General features: G+C 50.0%; 1 protein-coding gene across 8 annotated transcripts in view; it reads left to right on the top strand.

Moving 5' to 3' along the window:
- The window catches only part of LOC123756005 (rho GTPase-activating protein 45), a 975988-nt gene that overhangs the window by 826990 nt on the left and 125722 nt on the right, over nucleotides 1–23276 (top strand). For all 8 annotated transcript variants that reach the window (XR_011221956.1, XM_069300005.1, XM_069300006.1 and 5 more), the window contains one exon: nucleotides 20527–20637. Coding sequence is in view for 7 of the 8 variants with exons in the window: in XM_069300005.1 (XP_069156106.1) it covers nucleotides 20527–20637 (111 nt within the window). In the remaining variant the exon portion in view is untranslated. The remainder of the gene's footprint in view (nucleotides 1–20526; nucleotides 20638–23276) is intronic.

Genomic DNA, 23276 nt, shown 5'->3' with positions numbered 1-23276 from the left:
GTGTAGTACTGTAGGTGACGATAGTGGGTACTGTGTTAAACTATAGTGTAGTACTGTGGTGGACTATAGGGTAGTACTGTGTAGACTATAGTGTAGTACTGTGGTGGACTAATAGTGTAGTGGGGACTATGTAGACTATAGTGTAGTACTGTTAGGACCTATAGTGGTAGTACTATAGTAAGACTATAGTGGTAGTTACTGTGGGTATCCTAGTCAGTGTAGTAAGCTGTGGTGACTATGAGTGTAGTACTGTGGTGGACTATAGTGTAGTACTGTGGTAGACTATAGTGTAGTACTGTGGTGACTATAGTGTAGCACTGTGGTAGACTATAGTGTAGTACTGTGGTAGACTATAGTGTAGTACTGTGGTGGACTATAGTGTAGTACTGTGGTGGACTATAGTGTAGTACTGTGGTAGACTATAGTGTAGTACTGTGGTGGCCTATAGTGTAGTACTGTGGTAGACTATAGTGTAGTACTGTGGTGGACTATAGTGTAGTACTGTGGTGGCCTATAGTGTAGTACTGTGGTAGACTATAGTGTAGTACTGTGGTGGACTATAGTGTAGTACTGTGGTGGCCTATAGTGTAGTACTGTGGTAGACTATAGTGTAGTACTGTGGTGGCCTATAGTGTAGTACTGTGGTAGACTATAGTGTAGTACTGTGGTGGACTATAGTGTAGTACTGTGGTGGCCTATAGTGTAGTACTGTGGTAGACTATAGTGTAGTACTGTGGTGGACTATAGTGTAGTACTGTGGTGGCCTATAGTGTAGTACTGTGGTAGACTATAGTGTAGTACTGTGGTAGACTATAGTGTAGTACTGTGGTAGACTATAGTGTAGTACTGTGGTAGACTATAGTGTAGTACTGTGGTAGACTATAGTGTAGCACTGTGTGGTGGACTATAGTGTAGTACTGTGGTAGACTATAGTGTAGTACTGTGGTAGACTATAGTGTAGTACTGTGGTAGACTATAGTGTAGTACTGTGGTAGACTATAGTGTAGTACTGTGGTAGACTATAGTGTAGCACTGTGGTAGACTATAGTGTAGTACTGTGGTAGACTATAGTGTAGTACTGTGGTAGACTATAGTGTAGCACTGTGGTAGACTATAGTGTAGTACTGTGGTAGACTATAGTGTAGTACTGTGGTAGACTATAGTGTAGTACTGTGGTAGACTATAGTGTAGTACTGTGGTAGACTATAGTGTAGTACTGTGGTAGACTATAGTGTAGTACTGTGGTAGACTATAGTGTAGTACTGTGGTAGACTATAGTGTAGTACTGTGGTGGACTATAGTGTAGTACTGTGGTAGACTATAGTGTAGTACTGTGGTAGACTATAGTGTAGTACTGTGGTGGACTATAGTGTAGTACTGTGGTAGACTATAGTGTAGTACTGTGGTAGACTATAGTGTAGTACTGTGGTAGACTATAGTGTAGTACTGTGGTAGACTATAGTGTAGTACTGTGGTGGACTATAGTGTAGTACTGTGGTGGACTATAGTGTAGTACTGTGGTAGACTATAGTGTAGTACTGTGGTAGACTATAGTGTAGTACTGTGGTGGACTATAGTGTAGTACTGTGGTAGACTATAGTGTAGTACTGTGGTGGACTATAGTGTAGTACTGTGGTAGACTATAGTGTAGTACTGTGGTAGACTATAGTGTAGTACTGTGGTGGACTATAGTGTAGTACTGTGGTAGACTATAGTGTAGTACTGTGGTAGACTATAGTGTAGTACTGTGGTAGACTATAGTGTAGTACTGTGGTAGACTATAGTGTAGTACTGTGGTGGACTATAGTGTAGTACTGTGGTAGACTATAGTGTAGTACTGTGGTAGACTATAGTGTAGTACTGTGGTAGACTATAGTGTAGTACTGTGGTAGACTATAGTGTAGTACTGTGGTGGACTATAGTGTAGTACTGTGGTAGGACTATAGTGTAGTACTGTGGTGGACTATAGTGTAGTACTGTGGTAGACTATAGTGTAGTACTGTGGTGGACTATAGTGTAGTACTGTGGTAGACTATAGTGTAGTACTGTGGTAGACTATAGTGTAGTACTGTGGTAGACTATAGTGTAGTACTGTGGTAGACTATAGTGTAGTACTGTGGTAGACTATAGTGTAGTACTGTGGTAGACTATAGTGTAGCACTGTGTGGTGGACTATAGTGTAGTACTGTGGTAGACTATAGTGTAGTACTGTGGTAGACTATAGTGTAGTACTGTGGTAGACTATAGTGTAGCACTGTGTGGTAGACTATAGTGTAGTACTGTGGTAGACTATAGTGTAGTACTGTGGTAGACTATAGTGTAGTACTGTGGTAGACTATAGTGTAGTACTGTGGTAGACTATAGTGTAGTACTGTGGTAGACTATAGTGTAGTACTGTGGTAGACTATAGTGTAGTACTGTGGTAGACTATAGTGTAGTACTGTGGTGGACTATAGTGTAGTACTGTGGTAGACTATAGTGTAGTACTGTGGTGGACTATAGTGTAGTACTGTGGTGGACTATAGTGTAGTACTGTGGTGGACTATAGTGTAGTACTGTGGTAGACTATAGTGTAGCACTGTGGTAGACTATAGTGTAGTACTGTGGTAGACTATAGTGTAGCACTGTGGTAGACTATAGTGTAGTACTGTGGTAGACTATAGTGTAGTACTGTGCGACTGTTGTTTCCTTCATTACGCTACTGAAGTTCTCATATACTTCGTAGTGTGTGTGTGTGTACTCACCTAGTTGTGCTTGCAGGGGTTGAGCTCTGGCTCTTTGGTCCCGCCTCTCAACCGTCAATCAACAGGTGTACAGATTCCTGAGCCTACTGGGCTCTATCATATCTACACTTGAAACTGTGTACGGAGTCAGCCTCCACCACATCACTGCCTAATACATTCCATCTGTTAACTACTCTGACACTGAAAAAGTTCTTTCTACGTCTCTGTGGGTCATGTTGGTACTCAGTTTCCACCTGTGTCCCCTTGTTCGCGTCCCACCCGTGTTAAATAATCTATCCTTGTCTACCTTGTCAATTCCCCTGAGAATTTTGTAGGTTGTGATCATGTCTCCCTTTACTCTGCTGTCTTCCAGTGTCGTGAGTTGAATTTCCCGCAGCCTTTCCTCGTAACTCATGCCTCTTAGTTCTGGGACTAGCCTAGTGGCATTCTTCTGAACTTTTTCCAGCTTCGTCTTGTGCTTGACAAGGTACTGGCTCCATGCTGGGGCCGCATACTCCAGGATTGGTCTTACATATGTGGTGTACAAGGTTCTTAATAATTCCTTACACAGGTTCCTGAACGCTGTTCTGATGTTAGCCAGCCTCGCATATGCCGCAGTCGTAATTCTTTTTATGTGGGCCTTCAGGAGACAGGTTTGGTGTGATATCAACTCCTAGATCTTTCTTTCTAGTCCGTTTCATGAAGTACTTCATCTCCTATTCTGTATCCTGTGTCTGGCTTCCTGTTTCCACGGCTTAGTTTCATTACTTTGCATTTACTCGGGTTGAACTTTAGCAGCCATTTGTTTGACCTTGCATTCAGTCTGTCTAGGTCATCTTGTAGCCTACTACTATCATCCTCTGTTTTAATCCTCCTCGTAATTTTTGCATCATCAGCAAACATTGAGAGGAACGATACTATACCCTCTGGGAGATCGTTTACATATATCAGAAACAGAATAGGTCCAAGGACTGATCCCCTGCGGGACTCCTACTGGTGACGTCTAGTGGAGACGCCAATCTGAGGCCTCGCCCCTCACAGTGACTCGTTGTCTTCTGTTGCTTAGGTACTCCCTTATCCAATGGAGTACCTTCCCTTTCACTCCAGCCTGCATCTCCAGCTTTTTCTCTAGCCTCTTGTGTGGTACTGTGTCAAAAGCTTTCTGGCAATCCAAAAATATGATGTCTGCCCACCCCTCTCTTTCTTGCTTGATTATTGTTGCCTGTGTGCAACAGGTGTGTGTGTGTGTGTGTGTGTGTGTGTGTGTGTGTGTGTGTGTGTGTGTGTGTGTGTGTGTGTGTGTGTGTGTGTGTGTGTGTGTGTGTGTGTGTGCGCGCGCGGGCGTGCGTGTGTGTGTGTGTGTGTGTGTGTGTGTGTGTGTGTGTGTGTGTGTGTGTGTGTGTGTGTGTGTGTGTGTACTCACCTAGTTGTACTCACCTAGTTGTGTTTGCGGGGGTTGAGCTCTGGCTCTTTGGTCCCGCCTCTCAACCGTCAATCAACAGGTGTACAGATTCCTGAGCCTATCGGGCTCTGTCATATCTACACTTGAAACTGTGTATGGAGTGAGCCTCCACCACATCACCCCCTAATGCATAATGTGTGTGTGTGTGTGTGTGTGTGTGTGTGTGTGTGTGTGTGTGTGTGTGTGTGTGTGTGTGTGTGTGTGTGTGTGTGTGTGTGTGTGTGTGTGTGAGGCCATGTGAATGTGGCAGCCGGGAGGGAGACATGGGAATGACAGGTGAACACTATACATGTGCTTCTGTTTTCCATGAATATTGGACTTGTACTGTGGGGCTTCTGTGTAGATTGGTGGACGGGTCGTGATGGTTGTGGTGATGGGACGGGCCCGGGAGGGTGGTGGTGGTGGTGGTGGGACGGGCCCGGGAGGGTGGTGGTGGTGGTGGTGGGACGGGCCCGGGAGGGTGGTGGTGGTGGTGGTGGGACGGGCCCGGGAGGGTGGTGGTGGTGGTGGGACGGGCCCGGGAGTGTGGTGGTGGTGGTGGGACGGGCCCGGGAGGGTGGTGGTGGTGGTGGGACGGGCCCGGGAGTGTAGTGGTGGTGGTGGGACGGGCCCGGGAGGGTGGTGGTGGTGGTGGGACGGGCCCGGGAGGGTGGTGGTGGGACGGGCCCGGGAGGGTGGTGGTGGTGGTGGGACGGGCCCGGGAGGGTGGTGGTGGTGGTGGGACGGGCCCGGGAGGGTGGTGGTGGTGGTGGGACGGGCCCGGGAGGGTGGTGGTGGTGGTGGGACGGGCCCGGGAGGGTGGTGGTGGTGGTGGGACGGGCCCGGGAGGGTGGTGGTGGTGGTGGGACGGGCCCGGGAGTGTGGTGGTGGTGGTGGGACGGGCCCGGGAGGGTGGTGGTGGTGGTGGGACGGGCCCGGGAGTGTGGTGGTGGTGGTGGGACGGGCCCGGGAGGGTGGTGGTGGTGGTGGGACGGGCCCGGGAGGGTGGTGGTGGTGGAACGGGCCCAGGAGGGTGGTGGTTGTGGTGGGACGGGCCCGGGAGGGTGGTGGTTGTGGTGGGACGGGCCCGGGAGGGTGGTGGTTGTGGTGGGACGGGCCCGGGAGGGTGGTGGTGGTGGTGAGACGGGCCCGGGAGGGTGGTGGTGGTGGGACGGGCCCGGGAGGGTGGTGGTGGTGGTGGGACGGGCCCGGGGGGGTTTGGTGGTGGTGGGACGGGCCCGGGAGGGTGGTGGTTGTGGTGGGACGGGCCCGGGAGGGTGGTGGTTGTGGTGGGACGGGCCCGGGAGGGTGGTGGTGGTGGTGGGACGGGCCCGGGAGGGTGGTGGTGGTGGGACGGGCCCGGGAGGGTGGTGGTTGTGGTTGGACGGGCCCGGGAGGGTGGTGGTTGTGGTGGGACGGGCCCGGGAGGGTGGTGGTGGTGGTGGGACGGGCCCGGGAGGGTGTGGTTGTGGTGGGACGGGCCCGGGAGGGTGGTGGTGGTGGTGGGACGGGCCCGGGAGGGTGGTGGTGGTGGTGGGACGGGCCCGGGAGGGTGGTGGTGGTGGTGGGACGGGCCCGGGAGTGTGGTGGTGGTGGTGGGACGGGCCCGGGAGGGTGGTGGTGGTGGTGGGACGGGCCCGGGAGTGTGGTGGTGGTGGTGGGACGGGCCCGGGAGGGTGGTGGTGGTGGTGGGACGGGCCCGGGAGGGTGGTGGTGGTGGAACGGGCCCAGGAGGGTGGTGGTTGTGGTGGGACGGGCCCGGGAGGGTGGTGGTTGTGGTGGGACGGGCCCGGGAGGGTGGTGGTTGTGGTGGGACGGGCCCGGGAGGGTGGTGGTGGTGGTGAGACGGGCCCGGGAGGGTGGTGGTGGTGGTGGGACGGGCCCGGGAGGGTGGTGGTGGTGGTGGGACGGGCCCGGGGGGGTTGGTGGTGGTGGGACGGGCCCGGGAGGGTGGTGGTTGTGGTGGGACGGGCCCGGGAGGGTGGTGGTTGTGGTGGGACGGGCCCGGGAGGGTGGTGGTGGTGGTGGGACGGGCCCGGGAGGGTGGTGGTGGTGGTGGGACGGGCCCGGGAGGGTGGTGGTTGTGGTGGACGGGCCCGGGAGGGTGGTGGTTGTGGTGGGACGGGCCCGGGAGGGTGGTGGTGGTGGTGGGACGGGCCCGGGAGGGTGGTGGTTGTGGTGGGACGGGCCCAAGAGGGTGGTGGAGGGAAAGGCCCAGAAGGGTGGTGGTGGTGGTGGGACGGGCCCGGGAGGGTGGTGGTGGTGGTGGGACGGGCCCGGGAGGGTGGTGGTGGTGGTGGGACGGGCCCGGGTGGGTGGTGGTGGTGGTGGGACGGCCCGGGAGGGTGGTGGTGGTGGGACGGGCCCGGGAGGTTGGTGGTGGTGGTGGGACGGCCCCGGGAGGGTGGTGGTGGGACGGGCCCGGGAGGGTGGTGGTGGTGGTGGGACGGGCCCGGGAGGGTGGTGGTGGGACGGGCCGGGAGGGTGGTGATGGTGGTGGGACGGGCCCGGGAGGGTGGTGGTGGTGGGACGGGCCCGGGAGGGTGGTGGTGGGACGGACCCGGGAGGGTGGTGGTGGGACGGGCCCGGGAGGGTGGTTGTGGTTGTGGGACGGGCCCGGGAGGGTGGTGGTGGTGGGACGGGCCCGGGAGGGTGGTGGTGGTGGTGGGACGGGCCCTGGAGGGTGGTGGTGGTGGGACGGGCCCGGGAGGGTGGTGGGACAGGCCCGGGAGGGTGGTGGTGGTGGTGGGACGGGCCCGGGAGGGTGGTGGTGGGACGGGCCCGGGAGGGTGGTGGTGGGACGGGCCCGGGAGGGTGGTGGTGGGACGGGCCCGGGAGGGTGGTGGTGGTGGTGGGACGGCCCCGGGAGGGTGGTGGTGGGACGGGCCCGGGAGGGTGGTGGTTGTGGTGGGACGGGCCCGGGAGGGTGGTGGTGGTGGTGGGACGGGCCCGGGAGGGTGGTGGTGGTGGGACGGGCCCGGGAGGGTGGTGGTTGTGGTTGGACGGGCCCGGGAGGGTGGTGGTTGTGGTGGGACGGGCCCGGGAGGGTGGTGGTGGTGGTGGGACGGGCCCGGGAGGGTGGTGGTTGTGGTGGGACGGGCCCAAGAGGGTGGTGGAGGGAAAGGCCCAGAAGGGTGGTGATGGTGGTGGGACGGGCCCGGGAGGGTGGTGGTGGTGGTGGGACGGGCCCGGGAGGGTGGTGGTGGTGGTGGGACGGGCCCGGGAGGGTGGTGGTGGTGGTGGGACGGGCCCGGGAGGGTGGTGGTGGTGGGACGGGCCCGGGAGGTTGGTGGTGGTGGTGGGACGGCCCCGGGAGGGTGGTGGTGGGACGGGCCCGGGAGGGTGGTGGTGGTGGTGGGACGGGCCCGGGAGGGTGGTGGTGGGACGGGCCCGGGAGGGTGGTGGTGGGACGGGCCCGGGAGGGTGGTGGTGGTGGTGGGACGGGCCCGGGAGGGTGGTGGTGGGACGGGCCCGGGAGGTTGGTGGTGGTGGTGGGACGGCCCCGGGAGGGTGGTGGTGGGACGGGCCCGGGAGGGTGGTGGTGGTGGTGGGACGGGCCCGGGAGGGTGGTGATGGGACGGGCCCGGGAGGGTGGTGGTGGTGGGGACGGGCCCGGGAGGGTGGTGGTGGGACGGACCCGGGAGGGTGGTGGTGGGACGGGCCCGGGAGGGTGGTTGTGGTTGTGGGACGGGCCCGGGAGGGTGGTGGTGGTGGGACGGGCCCGGGAGGGTGGTGGTGGTGGTGGGACGGGCCCGGGAGGGTGGTGGGACAGGCCCGGGAGGGTGGTGGTGGTGGTGGGACGGGCCCGGGAGGGTGGTGGTGGGACGGGCCCGGGAGGGTGGTGGTGGGACGGGCCCGGGAGGGTGGTGGTGGGACGGGCCCGGGAGGGTGGTGGTGGGACGGGCCCGGGAGGGTGGTGGTGGGACGGGCCCGGGAGGGTGGTGGTGGGACGGGCCCGGGAGGGTGGTGGTGGGACGGGCCCGGGAGGGGTGGTGGTTGGACGGGCCCGGGAGGGTGGTGGTGGGACGGGCCCGGGAGGGTGGTGGTGGGACGGGCCCGGGAGGGTGGTGGTGGGACGGGCCTGGGAGGGTGGTGGTGGTGGTGGGACGGGCCCGGGAGGGTGGTGGTGGTGGTTGAATAATTGTGGTGCTTACCTATCCGTGTCTACGGGGGAGTGACGTTTAACTCATTACGCTCCACCTGCAATTTGATCTTTTCTGTATTTCAAATTCTTCGCCGAATATTTTCATGAAGTTGTGGGTGGAGGTGGCTCTCCCGACTTCTTCCTTAAGTGCATTCCACTTATTGACTACTCTCACCTGGTTCCAGTATTTACTTACATTCCTTCGGATCATTTACATTTCCAGCCACCACTTATGTCTTCATTAATTTTACAGAAAGAAGGTTATCCTTACCCACCTTGTTGATTTTTCCCTCAGTATCTTGTATGTAGTGATCATATCCCTGATGATTCTTCTCTCCCCTAGAGTTGAGAGATCTAGTTCCTTTACCCTATTCTCATAGCTCAGTTTTGACACTAATCTTGTTGTATACCTTTATTCTTGCATGTTTTTGTGTATATATTTCACAAGACTAGTGTTCCAGTCCGGTGTTACATATCTTGCTGCAGATCTAACGTAGGATATGTAGAGTGCCTTCAAGAAGTCTTGATTTGGGTTTCTGAAAGACATTTAAATGTTTGCCAGCGTCACATATGCTGCTGATGTTACTCTGTATATGTGTGCCTCTGGTGTTAGTTAGTCGGAATTATATCCACTACCAAATCTTTTTTTCATGTTTCGAATTTGTGCAGTTGTCATCTCCTTATGGTGTAGATACCTCTTGGTCTCGAGACTTTCTCTCTTCTTCATCTTCATTACCTTACATTTTCGGGGATTAAATTCCACCAACCATTTGTTTGCCCACTCCTATATTTTGCCAATGTAACTATAGATACTATAATTTTTTTTCAATCTTCCCCGGTTTTTACATTCCTCATTAGCTTTGAAACATTTGCAACCATTAGCCTGCACGAGCTCACTCCCTCGGGCAACTGTTTCATATAAACTGTGAAGAGCAGAGGTGCCAGGACCGACCCTTGGGGACCCCCTTGGACCCAGGCCAGAGTCGTCCCAGGTAACCCAGCCCGCCTTCTTAAAGTGATAATACTTATAGTAACTATTTGACCCAATGGGCAATGGTGAGTGGTTGTACAATGGTGCCAGCAATGGTGACATTTTGTACTATTGCTTTGTATAGAGCACAGAAAAAATTAAGACCATAAACTTTGATGTTCTTAGGCTTTATTGTTCCATGTGTACTTTATCAGTCATAAAATTATATCAGGCCTAGGATTGCTTGGACAGGTTAGGTTATCTTAGCTGAGGATAGGTTAGATTAGGTTAGGTTGGGTTAGATTAGGTTGGATTAGATTAGGTTGGATTAGGTTAGGTTCAGTTAGATTAGGTTGGCTGACTCCATATACAGTTTCAAATGTAGAAATGATAGATCCCAGTAGGCTCAAGAATCTGTACACCAGTTGGTTGACAGTTGAGAGGCGGGACCAAAGAGCCAGAGCTCAACCCCAGCAAGCACAACAAGGTGAGTGCAACAAGAGTACACACACACACACACACACACACACACACACACACACACACACACACACACACACACACACACACACACACACACACACACACACACAAACACACATACACTCTGGAAAGTGTAAGGTGATGAATTTAGGCGAAGGGAGCAGGAGGCTGAACACAAGGTATCATCTGGGAGGGGAAATCCTGCAAGAATCAAATAGAGAGAAGGATCTGGGGGTTGATATCACACCGAACCTGTCCCCAGATGCCCACATCAAAAGAATATCATCAGCGGCATATGCTAGACTGGCCAACATAAGAACTGCCTTCAGAAACTTGTGTAAGGAATCTTTCAGAACCCTGTATACCACTTATGTAAGACCAATCCTGGAGTATGCAGCTCCAGCCTGGAGTCCATACCTAGTTAAACACAAGACAAAGTTAGAGAAGATTCAGCGGTATGCCACCAGGCTCGTCCCGGAACTGAGAGGATTGAGCTACGAGGAAAGGCTAAAGGAGCTGAACCTCACATCCCTGGAAAACAGAAGAGTAAGGGGAGACATGATAACCACCTACAAAATTCTCAGGGGAATTGACAGGGTGGACAAAGACAAACTCTTCAGCACGGGTGGGACACGAACAAGGGGACACAGGTGGAAACTTAGTACCCAGATGAGCCACAGAGACGTTAGAAAGAATTTTTTCAGTGTCAGAGTATTTAATAAATGGAATGCACTAGGAAGTGATGTGGTGGAGGCTGACTCCATACACAGTTTCAAATGTAGGTATGATAGAGCCCAGTAGGCTCAGGAATCTGTACACCAGTTGATTGACAGTTGAGAGGCGGGACCAAAGAGCCAAAGCTCAACCCCCGCAAGCACAATTAGGTGAGTACAATTAGGTGAGTACAATTAGGTGAGTACACACACACACACACACACACACACACATACACACATACACACACACACACACACACACTTATCTCCCCAGCACATCCCTTGACCCCTCTGACCCCACTGGAGTCAAATTCATCCCACATTCCAAGGACCCCCTCATCACCTCAGCCCCCAAAACCCGTCCAGCCCTCATCCCCTCAACCCCCAAAACCCACCCAGCTCTCATCCCCTCAACCCCCAAAACCCATCCAGACCTCATCCCCTCAACCCCAAGAACCCACCCAGACCTCATCCTCTCAACACCCAAAGCCTACCCAGCCCTCACCCCTCCTCATCCCCTCTCCTTCCATGTGACCCCCCACCCTTGCGAGGGAGGTGGGAGGTCCCCCCCACCCCCTCTATCCTTCCCCCTCCCAACCTCTCAACCTCTATCTGTCTCCCAACCTTACGCTATCTCCCAACCCCTCTATGCCCTCCCCAATCTTCAGACCCAGTATGCCCTTCCTACTCCAGACCTACCTACCCAGGCCCTACCCCAGACCCTCCTACCTACCTTCCTAGAAGCCCAGCCCCCAGTAGCCCCCCAAGCACTCTTTCTGAACACCCCCCTCCTGAACTCTTTCACCCCCCATACACCCCCCGGACCCCCCCAGACACCCCCCGGATCCCCCCGGACATCCCCCGGACCCTCCCCGCCCCCAGTCATCCCCCAGACACCCCCCAGATCCCCCAGATCCCCTCTGCCCCCAGTCACCCCCCAGACATCCCCCAGATCCCCCCAGACCCCCAGAGAAAGGGAGAACTCTGGTACAAGAGTTTCCATGAAGAATCTCAAGGTTTGGTACACCAATGCTGATGGGGTATCTAATAAAGCAGAAGAGATAAAAGAAAGAGTGAGTGAAGCAGATCCTGACATAGTTGCAATTGTGGAAACTAAAATTAATGACATGATCTCAGATGCAATCTTTCCGGAAGGGTACCAGGTGATACGAAAAGAGAGGACACAGAGACAGGGAGGGGGAGTAGCACTCCTAATAAAGCGGAAATGGAAGTTTGAAGACCTGGGAAATCGAGTTACCAATGAGTGCACAAGCTTCATACATGGAACTCTGACAGTAGATGGGAGGAAGATTGTGATCCTGGTAATCTACAATCCCCCACCAAACAGTAGAAGACCCAGGCAGGAGTATGATGACAACAACAAAGCATGTATAGATGAACTGCAGAAGGCAGCAACACTAGCCCACAGAATGAGAGCGAAGCTGCTGATCATGGGGGACCTAAATCATGGAGAGATAAATTGGGAATCAAGGAATCCCCATGGAGGGGACGAAACGTGGGGAGCAAAATTAGTAGATGTTATAGACAGGAATTTCCTGACACAACATGTGAAGGAAGACACAAGGGAAAGAGGAGGAGATGCACCGAGCCTATTAGACCTGATTTTCACCCAGAACGTAGAAGATATCGAGAATTTAGAGCATGAAATACCTCTAGGGGCCAGTGACCATTGTGTCCTAGTCTTTGACTACATGATGGAATTCAAACTTATGACCATGGGACAAGAGATCTGGGAAAGGAGAGCTGACTACAGGAAAGGGGACTATATGAGGATAAGGGACTATCTGGGTGAAGTGCAGTGGGAGGAAGAAATTAGAGGAAAAACAGTCCAAGATATGATGGACCTAGTCATACAGAAATGCCAGGAGGCCGAAGAGAGATTTATACCAACGGTAAAGGGAAAAAATAAGAAGGAATATAATAACCCATGGTTTAATAGACAGTGTCAGGAAGCAAAAATGGCCAGCAGACGGGAGTGGAGGAAGTACAGAAGACAAAGAACAGAGGACAACAGAAGCAGATACAACAGAGCTAGGAACGATTACATTAACATAAGACGAACATCGGAAAGGGACTATGAGAACGATATTGCAATCAAAGCGAAAAAACAACCCAAGTTACTACACAGTCATATAAGAAGAAAAATGTCGGTGAACGACCAAGTGACAAGACTAAGGAAGACAGAGGGGGCATATACTGAAAGTGACAAGGAAATCTGCGAGGCACTGAATGCCAGTTTCCATGGAGTGTTCACTACCGAGCCTGAGCAGCTCCCATTGTTGGAAGGGGTTACCCTAGATGAAAGACTATCAGATATAGAGGTGACAGCAGAGGAGGTAATGAAACAGTTGACAACTCTAGATGCAACTAAAGCAGTTGGACCAGACAAAGTATCACCGTGGATACTAAAAGAAGCAGCACAGGCCCTCAGCGTGCCTCTGGCAATGATCTTTAATGAGTCACTTATGTCAGGAGAATTGCCCAGTTGCTGGAAGAAGGCAAATGTCGTGCCGATCTTCAAGAAAGGAGATAGGGAGGAGGCACTTAACTACAGACCTGTATCACTGACAAGCATCCCCTGTAAAATACTGGAAAGAATAATTAGGCTGCGACTGGTTGCACACCTGGAGAACATTAGGTTTGTGAACAAACATCAACATGGGTTCTGGACAGGGAAATCGTGCCTAACAAACCTTCTGGAATTCTATGATAAAATAACGAGGATAAGACAGGACAGAGATGGTTGGGCAGACTGCATATTTCTGGACTGCCAAAAAGCCTTTGATACAGTACCGCACATGAGACTGCTGTTCAAGCTCGAGAGGCAGGCGGGGGTGGGGGGAAAGGTCCTAGAATGGATAAGGAACTACCTAACAGGAAGGAGCCAAAGAGTTACGGTAAGGGGCGAGAAGTCGGACTGGCGAACAGTAACAAGTGGAGTACCACAAGGATCGGTGCTGGGACCAATTCTATTTCTTGTATATGTTAACGACATGTTTACAGGCGTAGAGTCCTACATGTCGATGTTTGCGGATGATGCAAAGTTGATGAGAAGAGTTGTGACAGATGAGGATTGCAGGATCCTCCAAGAGGACCTGAACAGATTGCAGAGATGGTCAGAGAAATGGCTACTAGAATTCAACACGAGCAAATGTAAAGTTATGGAAATGGGACTAGGAGATAGGAGACCAAAGGGACAGTACACAATGAAGGGGAACAGCCTACCTGTAACGACGCGTGAAAGAGACCTGGGGGTGGACGTAACACCTAATCTATCTCCTGAGGCACATATTAATAGGATAACGACAGCAGCGTACTCTACACTGGCAAAAGTTAGAACATCATTCAGAAACCTAAGTAAGGAGGCATTTAGGGCGCTTTACACTGCCTACGTAAGGCCAGTCTTAGAGTATGCCGCCTCATCATGGAGTCCCCATCTGAAGAAACATATAATGAAACTGGAAAAGGTTCAGAGGTTTGCAACGAGACTCGTCCCAGAGCTACGAGGGATGGGGTATGAAGAGCGCCTGAGGGAATTGTGCCTTACGACACTAGAAAGAAGAAGGGAGAGGGGGGACATGATAGGAACGTATAAGATACTCAGAGGAATTGACAGAGTGGACATAGACGAAATGTTCACACGGAATAGTAACAGAACGAGAGGACATGGATGGAAGCTTGAAACTCAGATGAGTCACAGAGATGTTAGGAAGTTTTCTTTTAGCGTGAGAGTAGTGGGGAAATGGAATGCACTTCAGGAACAGGTTGTGGAAGCAAATACTATTCATAATTTTAAAACCAGGTATGATAGGGAAATAGGACAGGAGTCATTGCTGTAAACAACCGATGCTCGAAAGGCGGGATCCAAGAGTCAATGCTCGATCCTGCAGACACAACTAGGTGAGTACAACTAGGTGAGTACACACACACACACACACACACACACACACACACACACACACACACACACACACACACACACACACACACACACACACGAACGGCATTCAGAAACTTGTGTAAAGAATCATTCAGAACTTTGTATACCACATATGTCAGGCCAATCCTGGAGTATGCAGCCCCAGCATGGAGTCCATATCTAGTCAAGGATAAGACTAAACTGGAAAAGGTTCAAAGGTTTGCCACCAGACTAGTACCCGAGCTGAGAGGTATGAGCTACGAGGAGAGACTACGGGAATTAAACCTCACTTCGCTGGAAGACAGAAGAGTTAGGGGGGACATGATCACCACATTCAAGATTCTGAAGGGGATTGATAGGGTAGATAAAGACAGTCTATTTAACACAAGGGGAACACGCACAAGGGGACACAGGTGGAAACTGAGTGCCCAAATGAGCCACAGAGATATTAGAAAGAACTTTTTTAGTGTCAGAGTGGTTGACAAATGGAATGCATTAGGAAGTGATGTGGTGGAGGCTGACTCCATACACAGTTTCAAGTGTAGATATGACAGAGCCCGATAGGCTCATGAATCTGTACACCTGTTGATTGACGGTTGAGAGGCGGGACCAAAGAGCCAGAGCTCAACCCCCGCAAACACAACTAGGTGAGTACACACACACACACACACACACACACACACACACACACACACACACACACACACACACACACACACACACACACACACAGCGATAAGCGTTATATGACAAAGAGTGCTGGGAAGACGGGACACCACGAGCGTAGCTCTCATCCTGTAACTACACTTAGGTAATTACACTTAGGTAATTACACACACACACACACACGCGCGCGCGCGCACGCGTATACGTGCTCCTCCAAACCTGATTGAATTCGCCTCACATTTCTCTCACTTGTGAGATAAAATCTCACTGTAAAACTGTTTTGACCCATTTATTCTGAAGTTACGATAACTGAGACCCGCTAATGAGTTTTCCAAACATTTACTCTGTTTTATGGCTCATGTTTTATATTTGTAGAAAACACGGAATTGAAGTCAGGAGTTACAGGACTTTTCTTGGTCAGGTTATATACTTGTTTTGATTTTTATTTGTAAACGAAAAACTGGATATTGAGTTGCGAAGTTGACTTTGTGGTTGTATTGCCGCCTGCATGTTAGTGACAGTTGTTGTGACGTGTGTGTTAGTGACAGTTGTTGTGACGTGTGTGTTAGTGACAGTTGTTGTGACGTGTGTGTTAGTGACAGTTGTTGTGACGTGTGTGTTAGTGACAGTTGTTGTGACCTGTGTGTTAGTGACAGTTGTTGTGACGTGTGTGTTAGTGACAGTTGTTGTGACGTGTGTGTTAGTGACAGTTGTTGTGACCTGTGTGTTAGTGACAGTTGTTGTGACGTGTGTGTTAGTGACAGTTGTTGTGACCTGTGTGTTAGTGACAGTTGTTGTGACCTGTGTGTTAGTGACAGTTGTTGTGACGTGTGTGTTAGTGACAGTTGTTGTGACGTGTGTGTTAGTGACAGTTGTTGTGACGTGTGTGTTAGTGACAGTTGTTGTGACGTGTGTGTTAGTGACAGTTGTTGTGACGTGTGTGTTAGTGACAGTTGTTGTGACGTGTGTGTTAGTGACAGTTGTTGTGACGTGTGTGTTAGTGACAGTTGTTGTGACGTGTGTGTTAGTGACAGTTGTTGTGACGTGTGTGTTAGTGACAGTTGTTGTGACCTGTGTGTGTGTTAGTGACAGTTGTTGTGACGTGTGTGTTAGTGACAGTTGTTGTGACGTGTGTGTTAGTGACAGTTGTTGTGACGTGTGTGTTAGTGACAGTTGTTGTGACCTGTGTGTGTGTTAGTGACAGTTGTTGTGACGTGTGTGTTAGTGACAGTTGTTGTGACGTGTGTGTGTGTGTTAGTGACAGTTGTTGTGACGTGTGTGTTAGTGACAGTTGTTGTGACGTGTGTGTGTGTTAGTGACAGTTGTTGTGACCTGTGTGTGTGTTAGTGACAGTTGTTGTGACGTGTGTGTTAGTGACAGTTGTTGTGACGTGTGTGTGTGTTAGTGACAGTTGTTGTGACCTGTGTGTGTGTTAGTGACAGTTGTTGTGACGTTTGTGTGTGTTAGTGACAGTTGTTGTGACGTGTGTGTTAGTGACAGTTGTTGTGACCTGTGTGTGTGTTAGTGACAGTTGTTGTGACCTGTGTGTTAGTGACAGTTGTTGTGACGTGTGTGTGTGTGTTAGTGACAGTTGTTGTGACCTGTGTGTTAGTGACAGTTGTTGTGACCTGTGTGTGTGTTAGTGACAGTTGTTGTGACGTGTGTGTTAGTGACAGTTGTTGTGACGTGTGTGTGTGTGTTAGTGACAGTTGTTGTGACCTGTGTGTTAGTGACAGTTGTTGTGACGTGTGTGTGTGTGTTAGTGACAGTTGTTGTGACGTGTGTGTTAGTGACAGTTGTTGTGACGTGTGTGTTAGTGACAGTTGTTGTGACCTGTGTGTTAGTGACAGTTGTTGTGACCTGTGTGTTAGTGACAGTTGTTGTGACGTGTGTGTGTGTTAGTGACAGTTGTTGTGACGTGTGTGTTAGTGACAGTTGTTGTGACCTGTGTGTGTGTTAGTGACAGTTGTTGTGACGTGTGTGTTAGTGACAGTTGTTGTGACCTGTGTGTTAGTGACAGTTGTTGTGACCTGTGTGTTAGTGACAGTTGTTGTGACCTGTGTGTTAGTGACAGTTGTTGTGACGTGTGTGTTAGTGACAGTTGTTGTGACCTGTGTGTGTGTTAGTGACAGTTGTTGTGATGTGTTTGTTAGTGACAGTTGTTGTGACCTGTGTGTTAGTGACAGTTGTTGTGACCTGTGTGTTAGTGACAGTTGTTGTGACGTGTGTGTTAGTGACAGTTGTTGTGACCTGTGTGTGTGTTAGTGACAGTTGTTGTGACGTGTGTGTTAGTGACAGTTGTTGTGACGTGTGTGTTAGTGACAGTTGTTGTGACGTGTGTGTTTGTGACAGTTGTTGTGACGTGTGTGTTAGTGACAGTTGTTGTGACGTGTGTGTTAGTGACAGTTGTTGTGACGTGTGTGTTAGTGACAGTTGTTGTGACGTGTGTGTTAGTGACAGTTGTTGTGACGTGTGTGTTAGTGACAGTTGTTGTGACGTGTTTGTTAGTGACAGTTGTTGTGACCTGTGTGTTAGTGACAGTTGTTGTGACCTGTGTGTGTGTTAGTGACAGTTGTTGTGACGTGTGTGTTAGTGACAGTTGTTGTGACGTGTGTGTTAGTGACAGTTGTTGTGACGTGTGTGTTAGTGACAGTTGTTGTGACGTGTTTGTTAGTGACAGTTGTTGTGACCTGTGTGTTAGTGACAGTTGTTGTGACCTGTGTGTGTGTTAGTGACAGTTGTTGTGACGTGTGTGTTAGTGACAGTTGTTGTGACGTGTGTGTTAGTGACAGTTGTTGTGACGTGTGTGTTAGTGACAGTTGTTGTGACGTGTTTGTTAGTGACAGTTGTTGTGACCTGTGTGTTAGTGACAGTTGTTGTGACCTGTGTGTGTGTTAGTGACAGTTGTTGTGACGTGTGTGTTAGTGACAGTTGTTGTGACCTGTGTGTTAGTGACAGTTGTTGTGACCTGTGTGTTAGTGACAGTTGTTGTGACGTGTTTGTTAGTGACAGTTGTTGTGACCTGTGTGTGTGTTAGTGACAGTTGTTGTGACCTGTGTGTGTGTTAGTGACAGTTGTTGTGACCTGTGTGTGTGTTAGTGACAGTTGTTGTGACCTGTGTGTTAGTGACAGTTGTTGTGACCTGTGTGTTAGTGACAGTTGTTGTGACGTGTGTGTTAGTGACAGTTGTTGTGACCTGTGTGTTAGTGACAGTTGTTGTGACCTGTGTTAGTGACAGTTGTTGTGACCTGTGTGTTAGTGACAGTTGTTGTGACCTGTGTGTTAGTGACAGTTGTTGTGACGTGTGTGTTAGTGACAGTTGTTGTGACCTGTGTGTTAGTGACAGTTGTTGTGACCTGTGTGTTAGTGACAGTTGTTGTGACCTGTGTTAGTGACAGTTGTTGTGACGTGTGTTAGTGACAGTTGTTGTGACCTGTGTGTTAGTGACAGTTGTTGTGACCTGTGTGTTAGTGACAGTTGTTGTGACCTGTGTGTTAGTGACAGTTGTTGTGACCTGTGTTAGTGACAGTTGTTGTGACGTGTGTGTTAGTGACAGTTGTTGTGACCTGTGTTAGTGACAGTTGTTGTGACCTGTGTGTTAGTGACAGTTGTTGTGACCTGTGTGTGTGTTAGTGACAGTTGTTGTGACCTGTGTGTTAGTGACAGTTGTTGTGACCTGTGTGTTAGTGACAGTTGTTGTGACCTGTGTGTGTTAGTGACAGTTGTTGTGACCTGTGTTAGTGACAGTTGTTGTGACCTGTGTGTTAGTGACAGTTGTTGTGACCTGTGTGTGTTAGTGACAGTTGTTGTGACCTGTGTGTGTTAGTGACAGTTGTTGTGACCTGTGTGTGTGTTAGTGACAGTTGTTGTGACCTGTGTGTGTGTTAGTGACAGTTGTTGTGACCTGTGTGTGTGTTAGTGACAGTTGTTGTGACCTGTGTGTGTGTTAGTGACAGTTGTTGTGACGTGTGTGTTAGTGACAGTTGTTGTGACCTGTGTGTTAGTGACAGTTGTTGTGACCTGTGTGTGTGTTAGTGACAGTTGTTGTGACCTGTGTGTTAGTGACAGTTGTTGTGACCTGTGTGTGTGTTAGTGACAGTTGTTGTGACCTGTGTGTGTGTTAGTGACAGTTGTTGTGACGTGTGTGTTAGTGACAGTTGTTGTGACCTGTGTGTTAGTGACAGTTGTTGTGACCTGTGTGTGTGTTAGTGACAGTTGTTGTGACCTGTGTGTGTTAGTGACAGTTGTTGTGACGTGTGTGTTAGTGACAGTTGTTGTGACCTGTGTGTGTGTTAGTGACAGTTGTTGTGACGTGTGTGTTAGTGACAGTTGTTGTGACCTGTGTTAGTGACAGTTGTTGTGACCTGTGTGTTAGTGACAGTTGTTGTGACGTGTGTGTTAGTGACAGTTGTTGTGACCTGTGTGTGTGTTAGTGACAGTTGTTGTGACGTGTGTGTTAGTGACAGTTGTTGTGACGTGTGTGTTAGTGACAGTTGTTGTGACGTGTGTGTTAGTGACAGTTGTTGTGACCTGTGTGTGTGTTAGTGACAGTTGTTGTGACGTGTGTGTTAGTGACAGTTGTTGTGACCTGTGTGTTAGTGACAGTTGTTGTGACCTGTGTGTTAGTGACAGTTGTTGTGACCTGTGTGTTAGTGACAGTTGTTGTGACGTGTGTGTTAGTGACAGTTGTTGTGACGTGTGTGTTAGTGACAGTTGTTGTGACCTGTGTGTGTGTTAGTGACAGTTGTTGTGACCTGTGTGTTAGTGACAGTTGTTGTGACGTGTGTGTTAGTGACAGTTGTTGTGACCTGTGTGTGTGTTAGTGACAGTTGTTGTGACGTCTACATGTTAGGGACGGTGATGGTGATGACCGCCTGTATGGGAAGGTGTGTATTAACCAACCCGTCCTCCTAACATGGGGAGGTAAATGTAACAGCACAAGTAAGTGCAATTATGTACTATTCATAGCAGTCAGGAATTGTACTTATTTTCACTAAATATTAAACCGGACTGTCAAATATATTGTGAATATTTGAGTTTACCTGAAAAGCAGAATAGAAAACCACGACCTAACCTAACCTTCTTAGTGTTTGAAGGTAAACATTTTATTGCTTCTTAATTATAATTAGTACTTAATCTATAGCTATATTGATATTACAGTTTTATAAAATTAATAAAACAAAACTAAAATATATCAATAAATTGTAAAGTAACTCGGGCTATTTTAAAATTTTGTATAAAATCTCTATTGTTTAATAAAACTGAAAAATAAATTCTTGATATTTAAAACTTGTGTATAACAAATTGGATTTGAAAACTTCATCTTAAATTTCTGAGTCTTACCAGAGAACAAGGAGATTAAATGAGGAGGTAAATGTAACAGCTCAATAAGTGCAATTATGTACTGTGTATGACAAGAAGTTAACACGTGTTTGTGTTTCAGAGTTTCCTGCCGTTCCAGTCCATCTACTGCACGGCGCTCGACCAAGATATTGAGAACAGCTCCCAACTGAGCCAGACCTGCGCCCTCCTCCACACGCACAAATTTATTGAGGTGAGTCCTCTTGGTTATGCCTTGTGTGGCCCTCGTGGTTGACCCTCCCTGCCATGTCACTGCGTGTTGGTTATGCCTTGTGTGGCCCTCGTGGTTGACCCTCCCTGCCATGTCACTGCGTGTTGGTTATGCCGTGTGTGGCGCTGGTGAATGCTGGTTTCGAGGTAGGGATTGTAATTGGCAAAGAAAACGGGTTATTGTCGCGATGACGGTGGCAGGACGCTGTTAACTGGAACGATAACCAGCGTTGATGTAATCAATGTGAGAGAGGGAGAGGGGCACATGCTGGCGCCTTTGACAAGTGTGCAACGAATCAGCAGTCGTCAAGGTCTCTCATTTCAGCTTGATTATCTTGAGATTATCTTGAGATGATTTCGGGGCTTTAGTGTCCCCGCGGCCCGGTCCTCGACCAGGCCTCCACCCCCAGGAAGCAGCCCGTGACAGCTGACTAACACCCAGGTACCTATTTACTGCTAGGTAACAGGGGCATAGGGTGAAAGAAACTGCCCATTGTTTCTCGCCGGCGCCCGGGATCGAACCCGGGACCACAGGCTCACAAGTCCAGTGTGCTGTCCGCTCGGCCGACCGGCTCCCTAAAGCTTGTTAGTGATGCCGTTCAAGATGGGACTCCATAGATCCCCCCCTATGGCCTAGTAGACACACTGACCACTTCACTTCATGCAGGGTCGGCGTTCGATTCCCAGTGGACCAAGTAACTTGGCACCGTTCCTTCGCTCATATTCCTGCCCCGTGCCCTCTAGTACCTTAAGGGTGCTATAGTCGTACTACCCGGCGGTGCTCGGGGTAGTTTCTTTACCCTCCCCCCCCCCCCCGTATTCCACGCTTCGGTTTTCCATTCACGCCACATCCCTCTCTTCCCCTTTCTTCCCCCCCCCCCATCTTTCTCCCGTTTCACTCCCCCCACTCTCTCTCTCTCTCCCCCGTCTCTCTACCTCCCCCCCCCGTCTCTCTCTCTCTCTCCCCTCTTCATCTCTGTATCTATCTCATATAAAATATGATTGTCTTCTCATGCCGTATGAGTTCTCTCTGGTGAGAGGAGCTTAGCAATATGATATATTACAAAATAAAATAGTTACACCATTCACGTTGAGAAATAGCCGGTCTTGAGAAACCTGTGAAGCTGCTCAAGGATCATCTGTTTATGCTACTACAGCCAAAGTGTAAATAGCCGGGAATTTCTGTTAATTTTCCCGAGATCAGTGAAAACTGGTGAATATTACTTTATAATAATAATTGATTGTGTGAGGGAACAGGCAGCATACCACAGGGCAGTATGCTTGCTCCCTTGTTGAGTTATGTATACTTTTGTTGACCAGACCACACACTAGAAAGTGAAGGGACGACGACGTTTCGGTCCGTCCTGGACCATTCTCACAATCGACTTGAGAATGGTCCAGGACGGACCAAAACGTCGTCGTCCCTTCACTTTCTAGTGTTTGGTTTGGGCAACATATTTCAGCCACGTTATTGTGACTCCTCGTCTGCAATGTGTACTCTAACGACTGCAACAATATACTCTTTAGTAAAGGAAAGAATGACTCCATTCTCTCCTTTCCTAAAGAGAAGCTGAACTTGTTCACTACGCTCATCGGTCATCAACTTGTTCTTACATTTACTTGGAGTGGTCGCTGACGTGGTACGCCTACTGCTGAAAGAACACAAGACCTAGGGCAAGGTGACGCAGGGTTGCGCAACATCTAGGGCAAGGTGACGCAAGGTAACGCAACATCTAGGGCAAGGTGACGCAACATCTATGGCAAGGTGACGCAAAGTGACGCAAGATCTAGGGGGCAATCCTGACCCCCTTCCTCGTCCTAGTGTGGCTCGTCTTGACCTAGTACCCGAGACTTGAGCATGGACGAGAAGCCGGCCTTACACTCCAGGTCAACGTTCACAAGATTCATCACTTGCTCCTACTCCTTGTTCGACGAGAGAACAAGAAGTTACTACAACTCAAGACGCTCAGCCACATGTCCTGCACTCTAGCTCTAGGTCTCCAGGATATAACTCCATTAGCCATCATTCATGCCTCGACTGATACGATTTTGGTAAAATATTGTCACAGAAAATGGGTCACAAAGAAGAGAATTGACCTAATGAGACGAGTGAGGCAGAGATGGGCTGGCTCGGGGCTCTTCTTAATACGAATACAACCACAATTACCTAAGGTTTATCTCCATTTAATGTTACGTATACAATACTACTAATAACAATACTGTATAATTATAGTTAAACATTTACTAATATAATAATTCATAAATATAAAATACATCACTATGCTTCAGCAATAATACATATTATATAATATAATACATATAATACATATATACATATATAATATAATACATATATAATACATATATAATACATATATAATATAATACATATACATACGTGTGTATTGCTGTATAGCAATACACACGCAGCGTTACCAACACCACTACTTGGTACAGCGTTCTCATAACTCCGGAGGGAGTGAACGCTGCGGGTAGTGAACGCTGTGGGGAGTGAACGCTGTGGGGGGAGTGAACGCTGCGGGGAGTGAACGCTGAGGGGAGTGAACGCTGTGGGGAGTGAACGCTGTGGGGAGTGAACGCTGTGGGGAGTGAACGCTGCGG

Source organism: Procambarus clarkii, chromosome 43, assembly GCF_040958095.1.
Source record: "Procambarus clarkii isolate CNS0578487 chromosome 43, FALCON_Pclarkii_2.0, whole genome shotgun sequence".
NCBI lineage: Eukaryota > Metazoa > Arthropoda > Malacostraca > Decapoda > Cambaridae > Procambarus > Procambarus clarkii.
The sequence above is the reverse complement of the archived record's forward strand: the minus strand, read 5'-3'. Positions and strand labels throughout refer to the sequence as shown.